The following is a 19,329-nucleotide window of genomic DNA, read 5'->3' on the forward strand; positions in this document are numbered from 1 at the left end:
ACCAGATATATAAAATCAAGATGAAAAATCATACGTGAATAAAAATGAGGTAAAATATTTGATAATCTAGTTTTATTTATCCGATTTTTAGGAGAGTGAAGCTTTCATTTTCTTCATCATCTCCATCAGACAGTCTAATTTTTTATTAATTTTAATTGAAGTGCATTTTAGTATTTCTTTATTCAACTTTTTTAAACTAGACCTGTTTATAATTTATTTAAAATACCATATGCATATAATATGGTACTCTTTTAAATGCTAAAAAATTATTTCCAGCCAACACGTTCCTTGTGAGAAGAAAAAGAAAAAAAAAAAAACACCTTTTTAAAGTTTCAACAACTGAAGACGTGGAAAAAAAAAATCTGAGAAGATTCAAGAGAACAGACAGGGTAAAAATGTCAATTTAAGAGTCCCTCGGTCACTCTGGTAATTAACTAATTGACTTACACGTATACCTTTTTTATGATATATATATTTCTTCGTAATAGTTAATGTCAACCGAAAGTGTAAGAAAATTACACGTCATATATTGTCTACAAAGTATTTTTAAATAAGTTTTAAGGACATTTTGGGGCTTACAGTGTTTTAATACAAACCATAAATAAGCTAAACTCCATAAATGCGTTTTAAGATTAATAACTTCACTTAATGCAGGTTTTTTAAAAATACAGAGGAGCACTGCATTTAATTTCCAGAAGACTTGCAGTATTGATAAATAATAGGAAAATATTTAATATGTTTATACAAAAATAATAATTAAATATTATAGGGTATATTGTCATGTGGAAACGGATATGTGCCCTGAGTCGAAGTGCAGTGAAACGTATAATTGACCCACCAACAATGTTGTCCACCACTCCCATTCCTACAACGGGTGGTCCCTATTCATTCAGTTGCCAGTATCATTACCCGTCAACTCACCACCCAACCACACCCTTTCTCGACACGTGTCAGTCACGACTCCATTAGCTGCGGTTTAGTTCGGTTCGACTCGGCGCCCGCGGCTTCGCTTCAGCTTCTGCTTCCTTGCTTCTTCGCCTTTACTCCCCCCAAACTTTTTGGCCAAAATCATTATTACCAAAAAAACAGAATCATAATCAATTATAAAATAACAACATCAAATACGGTTTCTCTCCCTCGGAAAATTCCACGTCCCCTTTCTCTTGTATCACTGTTCTAGTCTGTTGCTGTCATCGAATCTCGAAGCAATGGAGCCTGCAAAACCCTAGCAACCTTCCGCCGCCTTTTCTCTCGCCTCAGCATGAACTTTTTCTGTAAGTTTCCCTTTTAAATTAATCATTTATTTAATTTATAATACCAACTTCGAAGCCTTTTCATGTTATTTTGAGGTAACGCTTTTTGGTTCAATTTGAGGGGCGCCTTACAGTTTTCAACATTTTTAAAATTTATCCTTATCGCCAAGTTTTTCATCTTCCCTATAACTCTCTCCCTCTGTTTATTTCCCGGGAAAACTGGTGTTAGTTTTTCTTTTCTTATTTTTTTTTTGGATTTTTCTGTACTTGTTGGGATTTGTTGTCGTTGTGGGATATGAGCAAAAAGTGAACTTGTTATTTGTTTGTTTTTGAATTGGTGCCCGTTCACGTTAAATTTTGGGCATATCGTACCTGTAAGCTACTGTCTAGATTTCTCGCCTGTTGTTGCGTGTTGTAAATTTTGGCCTCAAAATGCTTGTACTATTGGTTTTTTTTCTTTTGAGCATGGATCACGAACACTTAGAGAGCTTAATTGACTTTGTGACAGTTGAACGGGGATTTGAATTTGGAAAAGCTTTCAGCTGGCTTCGGGCTAGTTGAGGGATAGTGCTTTCTGAGTGTCACAAATGGGTGAAGAGAGCCCGCGAGTTGGTGGGTTTTCTGCTGGTCTGGCCGTGATATTGAACGACGGTGAGGACGGTAAGAAAAATTTGCCAAAAACTCGGTTACTTTCTTGCTGTGACGATTTGGGTCAGCAATCGGTGGAGCGAACCCTTGAGTATGTATTTGGCCTCCCAAACAGATCACTCAATTCATTGACTGGTCCGGTTGATCGTGGTTTTATTCACTCTGTCATTAGAAATAATTTCTCAAGATATAATGTGAAATTAAGTGATTCTTATAGTGAAAGTGATGGGGTTTGTTATATTAATGGTAAAAGTGGCAACGGGCCTGATATTATAGGCCTAGAAGAATCCAGCATCTGTGGTGATATTAAAGTTATCAAGTCACCTTTTCTTATAGAGAGCATGGCAATGTTCAGTAGTGCCAGGGCTAGTGCTTGTGTTTGGAAGGGAAAATGGATGTATGAAGTTATGTTGGAAACATCTGGCATACAGCAACTTGGTTGGGCCACTCTTTCTTGCCCTTTCACTGACCATAAAGGTGTTGGTGATGCTGACGATTCATATGCTTATGATGGGAGGCGAGTTAGTAAGTGGAACAAGGATGCGGAGACCTATGGCCAGTCATGGGTTGTTGGTGATATTATTGGATGTTGTATAGATTTAGATAGAGATGAAATATTATTCTACAGGAATGGTAATTCACTTGGGGTGGCATTCCAAGGAATTCGAAAAATGGGTCCTGGTTTTGGTTATTATCCAGCAGTTTCTCTCTCCCAGGGTGAAAGATGTGAGTTAAACTTTGGAGCTCGACCCTTTAAGTATCCAATTGAAGGCTACCTTCCTCTTCAGGCTCCCCCCTGTAAGAACTACTTTGTCACCCAACTGCTGCAATGCTGGTCAAGACTGTTGGACATGCATTCAGTGGAACGAGCTGATCATTCCCTAGTTCAGAAATTGAGAAGAGTGAAGAGGTTTGATTCATTGGAAGAAATTTTCCATCCTGCTTCTTATGCTATATGTGAGGAATTATTCTCTATAGTTGAAGCGGATGTTGGGATCACAGAATATGTGGCTTGGGGTCCACTGTTGTCGTTCATGTTTGATGTTTTTGGCTTGCATGCACCCCATGATTACTCAAGCTTGGATAAAGTAATTGAGGTTATGCTACAATTTCAAGGATCCCATGTGCTATTTAAACACATCCTAAATGCTCTTTCATTTAGTTGTAAAATAGCCTTATTAATTTTAACTGAATGTCCTTACTCTGGATCATATTCTCACCTTGCATTGGCATGTCATCTACTAAGACGAGAGGAACTTATGGTGCTTTGGTGGAAGTCACCAGATTTTGAATTCGTGTTTGAAGGTTTTCTTTCACAAAAGACTCCAAACAAACATGATCTTGACTTCATGATGCCAACTGTTTGGTGGCCTGGTTCGTGTGAAGATGCATCTTATGAAGGTAACATGATGTTGACAACCACAGCTTTGTCTGAATCAGTCAACAAGGTAAATTATTTCTCTTTGACCTAACTTCGATTTTAGTTATTATGTCTGAATGAGAATGAATACCTCACTGCTTCTCTTGAACTTTGAAGAAGCAACAAACAAACAATTAAACTGACAAGTTTATACAATAATTATGTATATTTTTCAACAAGCCACTGGAATTACTTAACCTGTTAAATACAGTTATCTATTGCATTGTAATGGTTGATGGAGTAGGATTGTAATGAAAAGTAAGAGCAGAGTGTTAGAAGGAATGGTAAGAGTTGCATATGGTCTTTTGTACCTTTCTCTGCCTATGAAGGTTTTCCTTCCTTTAGTGACATTTTTTTCTCTCAATCCTAAGTCCTATATTAGTCAGTGAATGTAGGGGAATGCGACAATGTTCTGAGATCACAGCAAAAATGCTGTGATCTATTATATGTGCATGACACTGAATGAAAACGAGAGAAACTTTTCTAAGTTTACTGGTGATTGTGAGGCTAAATCTTATAAGCTGAATACAATCCCGTTAATTTATATAAATTATCATGTGATCTAATTGGTGAATATGTGGGTTTTATGTTGCTTCTCAAGATAAAAGGTGGAGCAAGCAAAATATTGATTATGAAAGCCTTTTCAATTTCATTTCACAATATTCTTCTCCATCATAATTCTGCCAGATATGGCATAGCGGTATGGTAAATTAGGCTATCTGAATTTTCTATAAAATAGAAGGAATTTTTCATTTACCTAATCTTTATTATCATAGAATGAAAAGATAAGGTTGTTTCTATGAATTTTATGAATAATATTTCTTTCTTATTTGAGGGTAAAATTCTGTGAATTATTGTGCTGTTGGATACTCCTTTCATAGTTTCCTACATTTCTGAGCATGCCTAGTTCAAATGTAGATTGAGGAGAAGCATAGGGACCTTTGTCGCTTAGTGATACAATTTATACCACCCACGAATCCTCCCCAGCTGCCTGGAGCAGTATTTAGGACATTTTTACAGAGCCTTCTACTGAAGAACAGAGGAGCAGAACGAAATATTCCACCTCCTGGAGTTTCTAGCAACTCGGTTCTTGTTTCAATTTACACAGTTGTACTCCATTTTCTATCTGAAGGATTTGCCTTGGGTGACATCTGTGGCTGGTTAAAGAGCTGCAAAACAGATGTTGGTTTCCTTCACAGAGGTGGTGAGCAAAGCTTTCCTGTTCATTTATTTCTTAAAAGTGATCCCCATAGAGATGATATTTCCAGGCTTGGGGGATCCTATAGCCATTTATCAAAGCTACACCCAACATTTGATCATGAAATGGAAGTGATTCAATGGGATGAAGGTTGCATGGATAATGAAGAAACCAGGGTCACTCATTCAACCAGGCAGAAACCATGCTGTTGCTCTAGTTATGATTCTGATTTTACAAGGAACTTCAAGGTTCCTGCTAAATACCTGGCCAAAGGTTCTCGCGGTCATTGTAGCTCTATTCCAGAGAGACCTGCTCATGTCACTGCTGAATGCAGTGACGGGACTTTGAATAATGAAATAACTGATAAACCTAGCCCCAGTGATCAATCTGAACCTGAGTATGGTTACCGCCAAGTGCACCATATGAAGTCTGTACCAAAGGATACCAATATCTCTACAGCTACACTACGAGAAGAAGAGCTACTTGATGCTTTGCTATGGCTGTATCATGTTGGTCTTGCTCCAAATTTTAAGCAGGTAATTTCATGCTTGCAAAATTTATTGTGATATCTCAAGTTTTGACCGCTACCAGCACGATTTTCTCTAAAATGCCTGAATTTTTCCTAAAGACTGAGAAAAATAAATATGTAAAGGAGTTGTGGCATGAAAAACTTGCTTCCATATCAGCAATGACTACTGACACTCAATATCATTCAAAATGGGTCTAAAACTTATTTTATGACTTGGTGTGTGTTTGTATTAGTTTATTTGAGTCTTAAATATCTTATAATTAAAATCTTACTGAATGAACTTTTGAAAAGCAGAAGCAAAATTTCCCCCCAAAGTAATCAAAACTAAATATGCGTTTGAAGTCTTTTCTTACCTAAATTACACTCACATACACCCACCTCCTTTGTCTTTGATTTCACCTGTATGGAATGATACATACGGAAAGAATTTAAATGGGGTACCTGTTTGATGATAATTCATACTATAAGTCAGTTAATGGTAGTTGGAAAGTTGCCTTAGTTTCTGTCACTCCTAGCCTGCCCTAGTAATGGCTTTTTTGGGGGCTACTTAATTGTTCCCTCAAGGATGGGGGTTTAGTCCTAGATTGACTTGTGACATGGCTAAAATAGAGCATATAAAGCTTGGACAATGCTCAACTTGTAATTCGGTTATGGGATTGAGTTAGGCTTCAGACCCCAAATTCTATTTGGTTTGGAGTCTATTCTAGATTCATTGTAGGGTCACCTAGATTTGCCATGCTTTAGCCCAATAGCCGTTGTCATAGGGGCAGGGTTGGGAAGCTGCCTTAGTTATGGTCACCCCTAGCTTGCCTTAGTTGTGGTCTATTTGGTGTTGCCTTAATTGCTGTCTCAGTGGTGGTTTTGTTCCATGTCAAATAGAGATATTGCTAAATAAAGCTTATAAAAGTTGAGTAATCTTCATCTTACATGTTGGTTTTATAGGGTTGAATTAGATTCGTAATCAAATTTTAATAATGATATTTCTGAAAAATGAGGCGAGGTTAGTAGAAGTCATGAGCATGCTGAGATATCTTCATCCTCTTATACCTACTACCTCCATATATTATGGTGAGTATGAAAAGTTTTCTGAGCCGGATTTGCCTGAAACATTTTTCATCTCATGGTGAATTTTATGAAAAAGCATCCTACAAAACCTCTTTTTTGGTAATATGAATTTGAGTTTTCTTTACGCTGATATCATTGAATCCTAGCCCAGTAGTAATCTTACTCTAGTACCCAGCCTTGAATTTTGTTATATTCATCCTCATTTTAGGTGGTATAATTTTGAAATTTGTAACCACTAATTGATTTTAAATATCATTTAAATTTTAGGGAATAAATGAAAATAGATGTGGATTTTATTCTTCCTGTTTTTGTAGGCATCATACTACATGACTCATCAGACACATTCAATTTCCCTTTTGGAGGAAACTGATAAGCAAATACGAGAACGAGCTTGCAGTGAGCAATTGAAACATTTGAAAGAAGTTCGAAATGGATATAGAGAAGAGGTTATTGATTGTGTTAGGCATTGTGCTTGGTAAGATGACCATGAGAGGTGACACTTAGGCTTATTTATCTCATTTTTTTATTCTTTCTCTTATAAGGTTTTTGCTTTTGAATTGGCATTCTACATCTTCCAAATGATATTAGGTTGAAATTTTTCAGTTGTGATGGCTAGGTCGAAGTTCATGTTCCGATTTCTTGTTATCTAATTGTTAACCTAATTTGATAACTTTCATTTGGATGACAACGGTGTGCAAGTGTTTTTGACCTTTTCAAAATTTTGGTGGTACTCATTCCCGCCATGTTAATAACAAACGCACGGGTTGATTTAGTGTGTTAATAATCAATTTCTTTCTCTTCACGACTTTATTTATATTTTTGGTTTATTGGACCCTACTTAGATTACTGAGTTAAACTAGTTTTAATAAAGAGAAAGTTGTTGAACATAATTTTGGAAGAATTTAAATATAGTTCTTAATTTTGAAACAGCAGGACTATGCTCTAGAAAGTTATGTGTTTCTTTATTCTGTTTCATATGTGCATTCGTGTTTCATGAAACTCTTGCTGCGCCTAAGGTTCCAAGATGTACATTATGACTTGCAATAAATTGTATCAGTCTAAACGTTGTTGTCAGTTTGCTGTTTACTTTGAGAAACTCATTATAATATGCTAGTTTCAAAATTGTGGTTTGAGTTTCAGATTTTAAATTTTGTTGTTAATTGTTATTATTAATAATTCCTTTTATTCTGATTGAAATTTTAAGGTATCAGTGTTTTATAGATACTTCTGTTTCGTATGAAGTTGAACTGTAGAAATTTGGGAATTTATATTGGAATATATAATGTTCTGTTTCAGTCTAGCTTTCTGGATGCTTCTCAAATGCTAATATGCTTAGAAAAAAGCCTAGAATGTACATCGATGTTGTTTCTCTTACAGACCTGTTTTTTGGTTGATTTCTTTTTTTTACAGGTACCGCATCTCTTTATTTTCACGGTGGAAGCAGAGAGGAATGTATGCAATGTGCATGTGGGTTGTCCAGTTGCTACTGGTTCTTAGCAACATGGATTCAGTGTTTGTATACATCCCTGAATATTATCTTGGAGCTCTGGTAAATAAGCAATTATCATTAATTTAGATTTAACAGCAAATTTAATTTATTTGGTTCTAGAATACAGAACATCTTCACTAGCTATCGAGTTTAATACCTTTTTTTGGGTTTTTCCGTTTCTTATGTGTCAAACATATTAGATTGGTTGTCTGACACGTGCTGGGACTAAGAGGGAAAGGGTCATATTGGAAAAAACAAAAAATTTTAAAATATGGGTTGGTAGTCACACATTAACCTTGTTTAATTTGCATTATTTATTAAAAATTTTCTTATCATTCTTATAATCATATACAACTTATCTTAACATAAATATTTTCTCTCCCATACCCGTACAGGTTGATTGCTTTCATGTGTTGCGGAAAAGTGATCCCCCCTTTGTTCCATCCACAATTTTCATCAAGAGAGGACTTACTTCATTTGTATGCATCACCCTTTCAATCTCTACTCCGTTTTTCTTATTTATTATATAAATAAATTATACCTGATATATGTTTCTTGATCTTTAGTAGATGACATCTGATTCTACAGAACTAATGGAATTTCTTAGAGTAAATGTAAATTTTTGGCCTTACATGATAATATATTAAAAGTACAGACTCCTATGCAGGCACTTTTACATGGCTAATATAAAATAACACAGAAGAACAAGACACTGCCATGCACAGATGTGTGTGTAACAATTGAAGTTAATTATAAGCAACGTCAAAAGATCTTAAATGATAATCAAGATTTGTATGTTCATCTTCCTATTATAACGAGTCTTACAAACATGTGCTTAAGGGCTCCATGCTTGTAAACCTTGCATTTGGTAAGGTATTGGGTAACCTGGGAACTAGTGGAGGAAAAACTGATAGGAATTTCTGATAGGAAAAGTGAAGAGGTACCAACTGACATCGGTATAACTTACACCAACCATTACTCTATCAGTAACAACTAACGTCAACTATTACATATCAATAACTTCTTACAAAATATAATATTTTCAAAGCAACTATTGGATTATAACCATATACTTGATTGTGTGTTAAATTTGATAAAAAAAATGAAGAATAATATGGTGGTCAAATGATTCATATTGGTATGTATACCTTAAGAAGTATTTATCACGTTAATGTTGATGTATATAAATAGGGCATAAATAATTTTGCATCAATCTTTATTTTTGTAATCTATGTTAAGAAGCTGATAGCGACTCGATAGTTGATAAAATAATAGATCCAACAAACATCAGTTTCGTTAGAATAGGTTTTAAACCATGACTCTAATATCATGTTAATAAGTGGATTTTAAGTCTAATTTAATTTTATAAAACCGGTTTGTAAGATGAGGTTTGCATCCAAATATATACTTTTAAATTGATTTTATCTCTAGTTGATACGGAACTTCTAACATATGCAAAAGGAATTTTCAATCTAGGGGTGGGTTTTGAGAATAAATTTTTCAATCAAATACACCTGTTTGTTCTACAAATCACACACACACACACAAGTGAACTCCTTAAGTACATGAGATAAAGCATCCTACATGAATCTGAAAAATTCATGAACCTTTGTTTTTAATGCGGCTACATCCGAGATAGATCAGTTTCAATCTGAGCTTCTCTCATGGGTTCTAAATCGTTCATTCATATCTTTTTCACTAGGTCACCTTTGTAGTTACCCATTTCAATGATCCAAGAATATCAAGTGCAGATCTTAGGGATCTTCTTCTTCAGTCTATATCTGCCCTGGTGCAGTACAGGGAATATTTAGCTACCTTTGAGAGCAATGAGGCAGCCACCCAAAGGATGCCAAAAGCTTTATTATCAGCATTTGATAACAGATCCTGGATACCAGTGACGAACATACTCTTACGATTATGCAAGGGTTCTGGTTTTAGTTTTTCAAAGAATGGAGAATCATCTTCATCATCAGTTCTTTTTCAAGTATGTTAACAAACTCTTTTTGTTATTGGCTAGTTTTTGCTTGGATCAATTTCTCGTCATAAAGTTCCCACCCTGACTCTTGATGCAATGCAGAGGTTGCTAAGGGAAGCTTGCATAAGTGATGAAGGATTGTTTTCATCTTTTCTAAACCGACTGTTTAATACACTAAGCTGGACCATGACTGAATTTTCAGTTTCAGTTCGAGAAATGCAAGAAAAGTACCAGGTATGAATACATTTTTCCATCCTAGACTAAATTTGAATCTTGGTTTTAGGATCCTAAACCAGAAGAAGGTCTTCTTCTTGTGGTTCTAAGTTAGAGTTCAGTAGCAGTATTACATATTCTGCATAGGTTCTGCGATTTCAGTTTCTTATGTGCCTACATTTGTAGCTGATCCCTTTTTCTATTAATTTAACTTGGGTTCATTTCAAGTCATCGTGTGCATAAGATTGAAATGGTTTCTATAATTAGAATGGTAGCTTGACTAATTCAGAGTTTGATATATCCATTCCAATAACATATTGTTGCAACACTTCTTACACAGGTAATAGAGTTTCAGCAAAGGAAATGTTGTCTCATATTTGATCTTTCATGTAATCTTGCAAGGATTCTGGAGTTCTGCACTCGTGAGATTCCTCAAGCATTCCTGTCTGGACCAGACACTAACTTACGAAGGTTAACCGAGTTGGTTGTATTTATCCTAAATCACATTACTTCTGCTGCCGATGCTGAATTCTTTGACTTGTAAGTTTCAATCCCATGACTTCAGAAAACCCTTGCTCTAGATACCATTTGAAAATAGGGAAAATTAGGTATATTGTTAATTCCTTTTGTGTAGAAAAATACATTATATATTTATAATGAAGAATAATAAAGGAAAATATGGACTAAGTTCAAATACACATAACATTGTAGCTAACAATATCATAACAATATCTAACAACTTAAATATACCAGAACTGAATGTATCCTTTCCTCACGCACTTGCACGCACTGATACATGAGAAACTGATATTCCAAGGTTCCTTGAGAATTTGGAACCAAATAAAAATATTTTTTATCATTTGATTTTTAATGAGGCTGCCCTCTTTCTTATTTCTTTTCAGGTCCGTTAGACGGCATAGTCAATCTCCAGAAAAAATAAACCGAGGCATGATATTGGCCCCTCTAGTAGGGATCATCTTAAATTTATTGGATGCTACAAATTCTGAAGAATATCGAGAAAACAATGATCTTTTAGATGTTTTCGCAAGCATGGACTGTCCAGATACTGTTCAGTATGGATTCCAATATCTTCTGGATTATAACTGGGTTAGTTGTTTTCACCCTTAATCTATATTCTTGATTCCCTGGTATTTGGAATGTAATTTTTTTCTTTCTGACGCGCTTTTTATCCAATTTTTTGAAAATTTTAATTTGATGCTATCTAATGCTAAATTATTAATAAAGTCAACCCTTAAAGTTTGATGGTACAAATCCGTCACAGTTTTGCAGACTTGCATTACAATATTAAAAGTTTATTTCTTGTGTCTATAATATAACCTCAACAATTTCAAATGATAAGTGAGCTGTCTAAAAGTTGGTAATTCCTATACATGTCTCGATTTTAGTTTTCTCTTGATCATTTGACACTATTCGGCTCTTTGATTTTCTCAGGATGGATCCTTTCGAGGGGAAGCTTTTGTAGCAAAATATGAGCAGCTAGAGAATTTTCTTAGTCTCCTTACTTGCCGCACCGTATTAACACATGATAAAGTGGATAGTGTGGGAGATACAGATCTTGATGATAGGTTGTGCTGCATATGCTATGCATGTGAAGCAGATGCTCAAATTGCACCTTGTTCACACAAGTCTTGTTATGGGTGTATAACCAGGCACCTTTTGAACTGCCAAAGATGTTTCTTTTGCAACGCAACAGTGACAAGTATTAGCAAAATTGGTTAGAAGATGGGCTAGGGAGCTTCTTTTTTGGTTGATTGGTTCCTGGTGGGAGTCAGCCAGTCAGTAACTAATTATTTGCTTATTTTGTGAACTACATATATACAGAAATGGCTAGTAACTGTAAAGGAAAACAGAAAAGGGAAAAAAAGGAGAAGAAAAAAAGAGGGGGCAGGGTGTAATCGGGTAGGAGTTAATAGTGTTCTCGATGGTGATCATGGCCAGGGTAGTCGCCACAGGCGAATTAAGAATTTTGTAGGCTGTTAGAGGGTATTATGTTGTAAATATGCGATGTAAATGATAGGCAGATCATGATGTTAAACTTTAGTAAAGCAAAATGGTTAGATGCATGGAGATTAATTTATAAAAAAAACAGTAAAATTAATTTGGGTGAAAAAGTTCCTTGACAAAGGTCATGTGAGTATACAGGGATAAATGAGTGCGTATTACATGGTTTATGATGTTTAATTACAAAATTACAAAATATAATACAATTCTAAGGAACTAAAGTCAATTCAAATTTGAACAAGAGAATTTCATAAATTTAGTTTCTTATATTTCTTATATTTTAAAGAAAATGTACAATCTTACGGATTTTCTTTTTTTATTCTGGAACATTCAACTTAAAGGTAATATTTTTATATTTTAACCCTCTTTATTATTGTCCGGAGCTTTCCTAGATATTACTAAATCATATGGGCTTCACTCCTTCATTTAGTAAATGTTAAATAATAATAGAAAGCGTGGAGCGTTTGGTATTTCTGTGTATGATTAATGAGTCTCTTTCTTTTTCCTGTAGGGCGTAATCCATTTTTGAAGTTGGGGCCCAAAAAGGTACAGAAGGCGAGGCCCAACTGTGTATTTTCTGAGAGAAGCATTGGTGGCATATGCTATGTTTGTATCGCTGCTCTATTCGTCTGGCAGAGAGAAGAAATGCCGAGTGCTCTGCAATTCCAAGCTTCACGCCCAAGCACCGTAGCTCCACTCACGAGGCAAACTTTTTCCGCCAACGTTCGCTCACACCGTAGTCTCTCATTCACGAAACTTTCTCCCCTTCCCCAACCTCTGTGCTCCTTCACCGTACAACCCTCACATCACACCTCCGCAGTCGGATCTCCGTCGCTCCAACACTGGAACCTCACCAGCCGCCACGTCACCGTTCTCAACGTCTTTGCCTGCGCGGTACCGTTCATGCTCTCCCTAAACAAACCTCATACCATCTCTTACTTATCATTCTTCAATTAACGAAACCTGTGTGTATTATCTCGTGCAGACGGCGGTATGTACAACGTGGCTATTTTTCTCCGCGATTCCCACGCTCCTGGTTTGTGTTCTCGATTTTGTGTTTTGATTTTGCGAGGTCTTAGTTTCTGATCCTGAGAATGTGACGTGATTGATGTAAAGGCTTTCAAGAAAGCAGCGGAATCGATGGAGAAGCTGATGGATGCCACGAGGGAGGAACTTCCCAACACCATGGCCGCTATTCGATTATCCGGCATGGAAATCAGTGACTTAACCACAGAGCTCAGTGATATAGGGTAATTTTGTTATTTATCATTAAACTGTAAATCCCAATCAAGAAAACTAGTTTTATTCCTTTCACATACTTATCAGTTAAATAATCCTTGTTATTAAGCGTGCTTGCCATTAGCACCGCCATAAAACTCTTTAACAGCCTATAATCGTTACAAAATTTCATGACCAATGTAAAACTGATAGCACATGAGGACATGAACAACTCTTTGTAGCGATTTTGTTCGCCTCATCCATGTGCTCATGTAGTAACTGAAACTTGAAATGAACCACTCATTTAAATATATAGCATGTCATGGTAGTTCCAAGACTAGGAAAGGTCTCAAATAAGTCTATGGCAGTATAATGATTAACTGCATTAGCCTAAACTATAAAAAACCTGTGATGTGATGATATTATTATTATTATTATTATTATTATTATTATTATTATTATTATTATTATTATTATTATTATTATTATTACTATTACTATTACTATTACTGTTACTATTATTATTGTTATTAATTAATTAATTAAATCTCAATATTTAAGGGAATAATTAGACATTGCAGAGATTTTTTTTAAGGCCTATCGCTTTACATTTTAAGGGAATCAATTGGTGGTAGTCTTAAGACATAGAGTCAATTGTTTAAGCTTTTATTTATTAATTTATTTTTCTTTCAATTTTTTTGCTCCTTTTTTCTTGCTAGTTTAATGTTAATACTACTTTCACTTGTGTGGGGGGTGGTATAGCCAAGAGATTACCCAAGGTGTTCGGAGCTCAACTCGTGCAGTTCGTTTGGCGGAGGAGAGGCTTCGCCGTTTGACTACTGTGCCTTCTTCAGGTTACGTACCAATCATGACTGTTTAAGTTAGGTTCCTGTGATTTTAGTTTTTTGGTCGGGCAAGCAAAGCAGTTTTACTCCATGTTTTTCACTTTGTTATAGCTTCGTTGCAGGGAACAATCAATTCGAAAGCCGAGGATTGTGATGAGCCTGCGGTGGCCAGAACAGCAAGGGGCGTGAGAGAGGGTATTGTCAAGGGCCGTGCTATGTTGCAAATGTTTTTCACCTTCACCCAATTTTCAAGGTTTGCCCTCAAATTTATCTCTGGTCGTAGAAAATTATCAAGCTAGCATCTTTCTTGCCTTGGAAGCCAACAACACTGTACACTGGCTTTATCTTGGGAAAAAAACAGTTTTGATACACTTACACATATTTGACACATGTATTCTTAGTCTCCCATCCGGTGTCTTTTATCTTCTACTTCTTCATGAATGGTTTGATCATCAACTTTTGCCATTCGCTAGTTACACATTGCAATACAAACGTTTCTCTGTATTGCGGGGAGGTGACCACCAGATGCGACCATGCGGTGGTGACCCTTTTCTGTGTTGCCTTCATCCTTGTTGACTTCATCCTTGTTTTTAGCGTTTGTTAGGCTCTGTAGTAAGTACAAGAAATCCTTCTATTGCTTCTTGCAAGCAACCTCTTTAAGGTCGTTGATTTTGCGTCATTAATAGCAAATATGTTGATTTCTAAACACCATCAATCCCTTTGGGTTGATTTCAGTATTTTTAATAATTATAGAAATGAACTTATTAAGTGATTTGACTTTGAAAAGAAATCTTATTGAGTGATTTACAAAAATAATATACAAATCAAACCGAGCCGGTCTAAAGAATTGAAGAACCAAGAACTGGTTTATGCCGACGAAATCAAGTGGCCAAGTACAAATCAAGTAAAGAAACCTCAGCTGTCACACTTCTTAAGAATATGAAATTCTTATATTTACGTCATTTTTAATTTTTGTATTGTGATCTGAATACGCGCTTTCTCATAAAATGAAATTTTGCATTTTATTATTATTATTATTATTATAATTTTTTAATTCTACTTCCTACTTGATATATTATTATATCTCGAAACAAAAGTCTCCATTACATTTGTATAAATAAAATTATACATATATATATATATATATATATATATATATATTTACTTATTAATCGTATTGGTTAGTACTTTTTTAATTGTGCGACTGAATGAAATAGTTACGTAACTTTATTTTGAAATTCCTTAGTGAATTCAGTAACTGTTATCAGTTAAAGAAAATGTAAAATGATTTTAAAATTTTAGTTTCGCTAAATTTCTTTTAATAAAAATCGCGAAAGTAAAAAAGTTACTTCTATTACAAGCAAATAATGTGCATATTTCATTTTTGTGGACAATATCAATAATAATGGATTTGTTTAAACTTTTAAGTGTTTTTGAGACAATCAAATTTAATTTAAAAAAAACAAATATGATTTTCTTCTAAAACTAAACATATTAAATAGCACATCAGAAAAATAGCAATCTAGAAACTTAACTAAAAACATATACATTCTAAAAATAGTCACAATCAGGCCAACCCAATATCATATTTAAGTGGTAGGCTCATCACCTCTGTTAAATTGCTCGCTATTATTCCCATAACTATGAATGTAATTACCATTGTTTTTTCAATAAATAAAGGGACGGTATCTAAATCAGACATTGCGTGCGTAGGGGAACTTTTTTTTTTTACGCAATTATTGATGGTTTAATTTGTTAAATTAAGCACGAATGATTATGCTAAAAGACAGAATAGAATCTGCAGGCAACCAGAGAATTGATTGAGAAAATCGTTAATAATGATGAGAATTACATAATTTCTATAATCAGCTCTGTTTTCTTTTTCTACTCCTTGTTGAAGGTGTATCAGATGAAGAATCCAGGCCGAAACATTTGAGAAATGCTACCGAGGCTAACTGAAGATAATGGCATGGCTGAAAATACAGTGATGATGATGATGAATCCTCTTCCTCTACAATCTCTTCTTCCATTCTCATGCTTCCACCCCTTGTTATTTCTCCTTTTATAACTACATTCTCCCCACCCTGACAACATCCTCAAAGTTACAAAAAAAAAACAACAAAAAAACAAAAGTATATTTTCATAGAAGGTATAAAAAACTATATCCATCCCTCGTCATATAAAAATTTAATATGAAATAATTTGTTCCATATTGTTTTGGGAAAATTGGGCTTTTCATAAACTTTAACTTTATTTGACCCTTCCTTACCTAATATCCTTGAGAGGAAAAGTATATAATGTTGGTCAACATACACAGGAACACACATGACTGGCTAATAAAAAAAACAAAACAGCAATCATCCACATAACACCGGTGTTTTCTTATCCAATCAAATGTTGAAATGATAAATACAACAATTCACCAAAATCTAAAATCTGAGTCAATTTCCTAGATGTCCTTTTATCTTCTGACAGACACCAAAATTAGAATTACATATTTGTTACCGTGTAATATTGGTGAACACTAATTATCATATCGAATTTCACTTTCTCCTTCCTACCCTTGTTTCTTCTTATTATTAAAAATAATTTCTTCCAGACTGGCAACAAACTTCTCTTATCTCCCACAATAATTAAACCCCAAAATCAAACATTTAATGCCCAAAAAAGCAAAAATGTAAAATGCAGCACGCCTGGAACAGGATGACCATAACCATTTTCTGATACAGACACCCCAATCAACAACCTAAGGAAAACATAAAATGACTAAAATCCAATCGTGTCCCATAAGATTAGCACAAGTTTATGCAACAAAGCAATTTTTTCATTTTTTTTTCTCTCCCAGTTAAACGATGCAACACGGTCCAATATAGAGGCAAAAACACACGCTCTCACACGCACAAATTAGTCAACAAAATTGGTGCAGTTGATAATAAAAGAATTGGATTTTCGGTAAAGATGTGATCTTGCAAGATCCGAGAACCACCCAGTTCATCTAAACTTCTTTTTTAAAACAAAATAAAAGAAAAACAGATCTACATTTTACCTTGGTTACAGGATTCTAAAACCCATCCTCAAAACACGAACAAAAAACAAAAAAGAAAAAGAAAAAGAGTTCCAAAACACTCCTTAAAGTTTTGAACAGTACTAAGCAATCAACCAGGAACAATAAACATGTTGGGAATTAACAAAAGAAAAAAGAGAAATGCATGGACTTTTTCCTTAGAGTAAAAGCGAAAATTAAAATTTAAAACTTTAATTTGGTAAGAGAGAAAAGATGGGTTACCTGCAGCAAACGGTGTTGAGGAGTGGTTGTTGAACGAGAGGGCGATGAATCGTGAATAGGCTGCGGTAACTCAATCTGCCGAATAGCATCGAAGAGGAAGAAATCGGAAGAGCTCGACGGAGCAGTGGTGTCGGCGGTGATGAGGCTGTCGGCGGGATCCAAAGGGAAGACGACAAAGAAAAATAGAAGTGCAAAGAGGAGAAGAAGAACAAGTAATTGAGTGAAAATCAGGCACGGAATTGCGTTGCTCTCTGTGGTGAGTTCTTCCTCACCAAATCCCAACATGTTAAATCTGGGAACATGGGTTTTTGATGATCAGAGAGAGAGAGAGAGAGAAAGAGAAAAGCTGCAATTGCAACTGTAACAAACAACGTTAGAGAAGAAAGTAAGATATCAAGAATGAGTGAAACGACGTCGCCGTGGCCGTTCCATTGTCTCCTGCTAAGGAAAAGAAAACTAAGAAGTAAATAAAATTAGCAACGAGGGGCACGTGCGTCACGCGCTTCTGGACGCTTCTTTGATAGAATGGGAAAGTTTTCAACACACTGGATTTTGTCTTAAAAAGCATGCATGTGTGGGTGAGAATGCCTTTCTTCTATTAATATCCTTTTTACTTCACACTGCTTTCTAATTTAAATAATATAACACTGTTTTTATCAAATACCTTCTTAATTTTGTAATGCTATACAATTGTTACATCAAATAAATTTAGATAAAACTTTTATTAATAGGATTTTCATCATTAATTCTTGTTAGGTTAAATTTTTTACAGCTAGACTGTTGATTAAAATAAATAAAATATTTTATTACAAATATTGTTTATATAGTTCTCTATGATATATTCAAAATTTATATTATTATTCAAAACTATAATATCAAAAGTAAGATATAGAGAGATAAATGCCTCGGTAAATTGCAATTTTGTAATTAACATATAACGTTAAGGTAAATTATTAAATAAAAAGATAAAAAAGGAGTTATTTTATTTATATTAAATAATAAATATATCACTTATTTGAATCAAATGGCTAAAAAATCTAATTACCTTAGTTTATACTTTTTTATTACTTTGATTATCTTAATTAATATTTTACTTTTAATCTAATCATTATTAAAGATAAGGAATAGAAAAGAATAATAGACAAATACGTTAATATGGTTGAAATGTTAAAATTCATGACTTATTTAAAATAAAATATAATAATAAAATAATTTTACAAATTTAAAAGTATAAAAAGAAATTGTTAAGAAAAGTAAAATCTGGAGTATAATTTGAATTGGATGATGAGTGTAGTTAACATAAATGGTGGGTCATAAAAGGTGGCTTGGGAACTATCTTTGGTGGTTCGTCCTAGTGGGAGAACTTGTAAGTTGCCTCCACATAAATAAATAATTTTTTTTAAAAATGTATATATTATAATGTTTTACCTTTTTTTTCTTTCATGAGATATAACAATTATAATAAAATTAAAATTAATTAAATAAATATAAGATTACTATTTATTTGTTAGTATTTTTTTAATAGGAATTGTCATTGAAAAAAAAATATAGTTTTTTAATTGTGGACAAAATTGAATCCTAAGCACTTACAATGACTTACTGGACGATGAGGGTTGAAATACCTTTATTTTTATACTTAATTTTGATATTTAATGTACTTTTTTTTATTTAAAAACTTGTTTGGACTTATGATTTTGCTTTAGTTTTGTGAATAAAAGAGTTGAGGATATGTTTTATGATTTTATTACTAAATTTCCTTAATTTTGAATGCTATTGGAATTATTTGAAAGAAGAGTTGAAATATCAAATAGTTAGAATGCAGAAAAGTCAATCAGTCAACCAGAAAAGTCAATCAATCAACCATAATGCTGAAAAGTCAACCAGAGTACAATTTAGTACCGCATGTGGCGTTGAGTGCCAGTTTTCTTCTGCTTTTCACTGTTTTTCGCTTGGGCGCCAACGCTGAGCGCTATTCTGAGTGTTGCACCTACCGCTGAGCAGTATTTTAGCGTTGAAATATATATATATATATATATATATATATATATATATATATATATATATATAACCCAGTCTCCAAATTTTCCAATAAACTGCATGTTTATGTATTAGAATTGGCATGCTGATCCTTAATATTATATGACCACAAAGAATAGTTTAAATTAGTA

General features: G+C 34.2%; 3 protein-coding genes across 7 annotated transcripts; 2 read left to right on the top strand and 1 right to left on the bottom strand.

Annotated features, from left to right (window-relative positions):
• Window positions 1-845: 845 nt before the first annotated feature.
• LOC106752750 (E3 ubiquitin-protein ligase RKP) lies at window positions 846-12,482 on the top strand. Of its 4 annotated transcripts, none has more exons than XR_002666678.1 (12): window positions 849-1,274; window positions 1,762-3,349; window positions 4,240-5,055; window positions 6,428-6,588; window positions 7,524-7,662; window positions 7,998-8,081; window positions 9,305-9,586; window positions 9,680-9,811; window positions 10,131-10,330; window positions 10,693-10,897; window positions 11,243-11,586; window positions 12,344-12,482. XR_002666678.1 is itself a non-coding variant. In XM_014634500.2 (11 exons), the coding sequence occupies exons 2-11, from the start codon at window positions 1,841-1,843 to the stop codon at window positions 11,528-11,530; spliced, it is 3,816 nt and encodes a 1,271-aa protein (XP_014489986.1). In that variant the 5' UTR covers window positions 850-1,274; window positions 1,762-1,840; the 3' UTR covers window positions 11,531-12,033. The 4 variants fall into 4 exon arrangements, 1 of the variants encoding a protein (XP_014489986.1); XR_002666677.1 differs by having other exon boundaries at window positions 12,324-12,447; XM_014634500.2 differs by lacking the exon at window positions 12,344-12,482 and having other exon boundaries at window positions 850-1,274; window positions 11,243-12,033.
• Window positions 12,430-14,581, top strand: LOC106752727. 2 transcript variants are annotated; one of them, XM_014634460.2, is made up of 5 exons: window positions 12,430-12,706; window positions 12,798-12,848; window positions 12,929-13,062; window positions 13,793-13,884; window positions 13,987-14,581. In XM_014634460.2, exons 1-5 carry the CDS (start codon window positions 12,458-12,460, stop codon window positions 14,172-14,174), a joined length of 714 nt encoding a protein of 237 aa, XP_014489946.2. In that variant the 5' UTR covers window positions 12,430-12,457; the 3' UTR covers window positions 14,175-14,581. The 2 variants fall into 2 exon arrangements, with proteins under 2 accessions (XP_014489946.2, XP_014489947.2); XM_014634461.2 differs by having other exon boundaries at window positions 13,998-14,169.
• A 1,093-nt stretch (window positions 14,582-15,674) lies between these two features.
• On the bottom strand, window positions 15,675-17,693 carry LOC106752725. Its single transcript, XM_014634457.2, has 2 exons — window positions 17,162-17,693; window positions 15,675-15,959 (listed from the first exon to the last, which is right to left on the bottom strand). The coding sequence occupies exons 1-2, from the start codon at window positions 17,444-17,446 to the stop codon at window positions 15,741-15,743; spliced, it is 504 nt and encodes a 167-aa protein (XP_014489943.1). The 5' UTR covers window positions 17,447-17,693; the 3' UTR covers window positions 15,675-15,740.
• Between the last annotated feature and the right edge of the window lie 1,636 nt (window positions 17,694-19,329).

This window comes from Vigna radiata, unplaced genomic scaffold, assembly GCF_000741045.1.
Source record: "Vigna radiata var. radiata cultivar VC1973A unplaced genomic scaffold, Vradiata_ver6 scaffold_43, whole genome shotgun sequence".
NCBI lineage: Eukaryota > Viridiplantae > Streptophyta > Magnoliopsida > Fabales > Fabaceae > Vigna > Vigna radiata.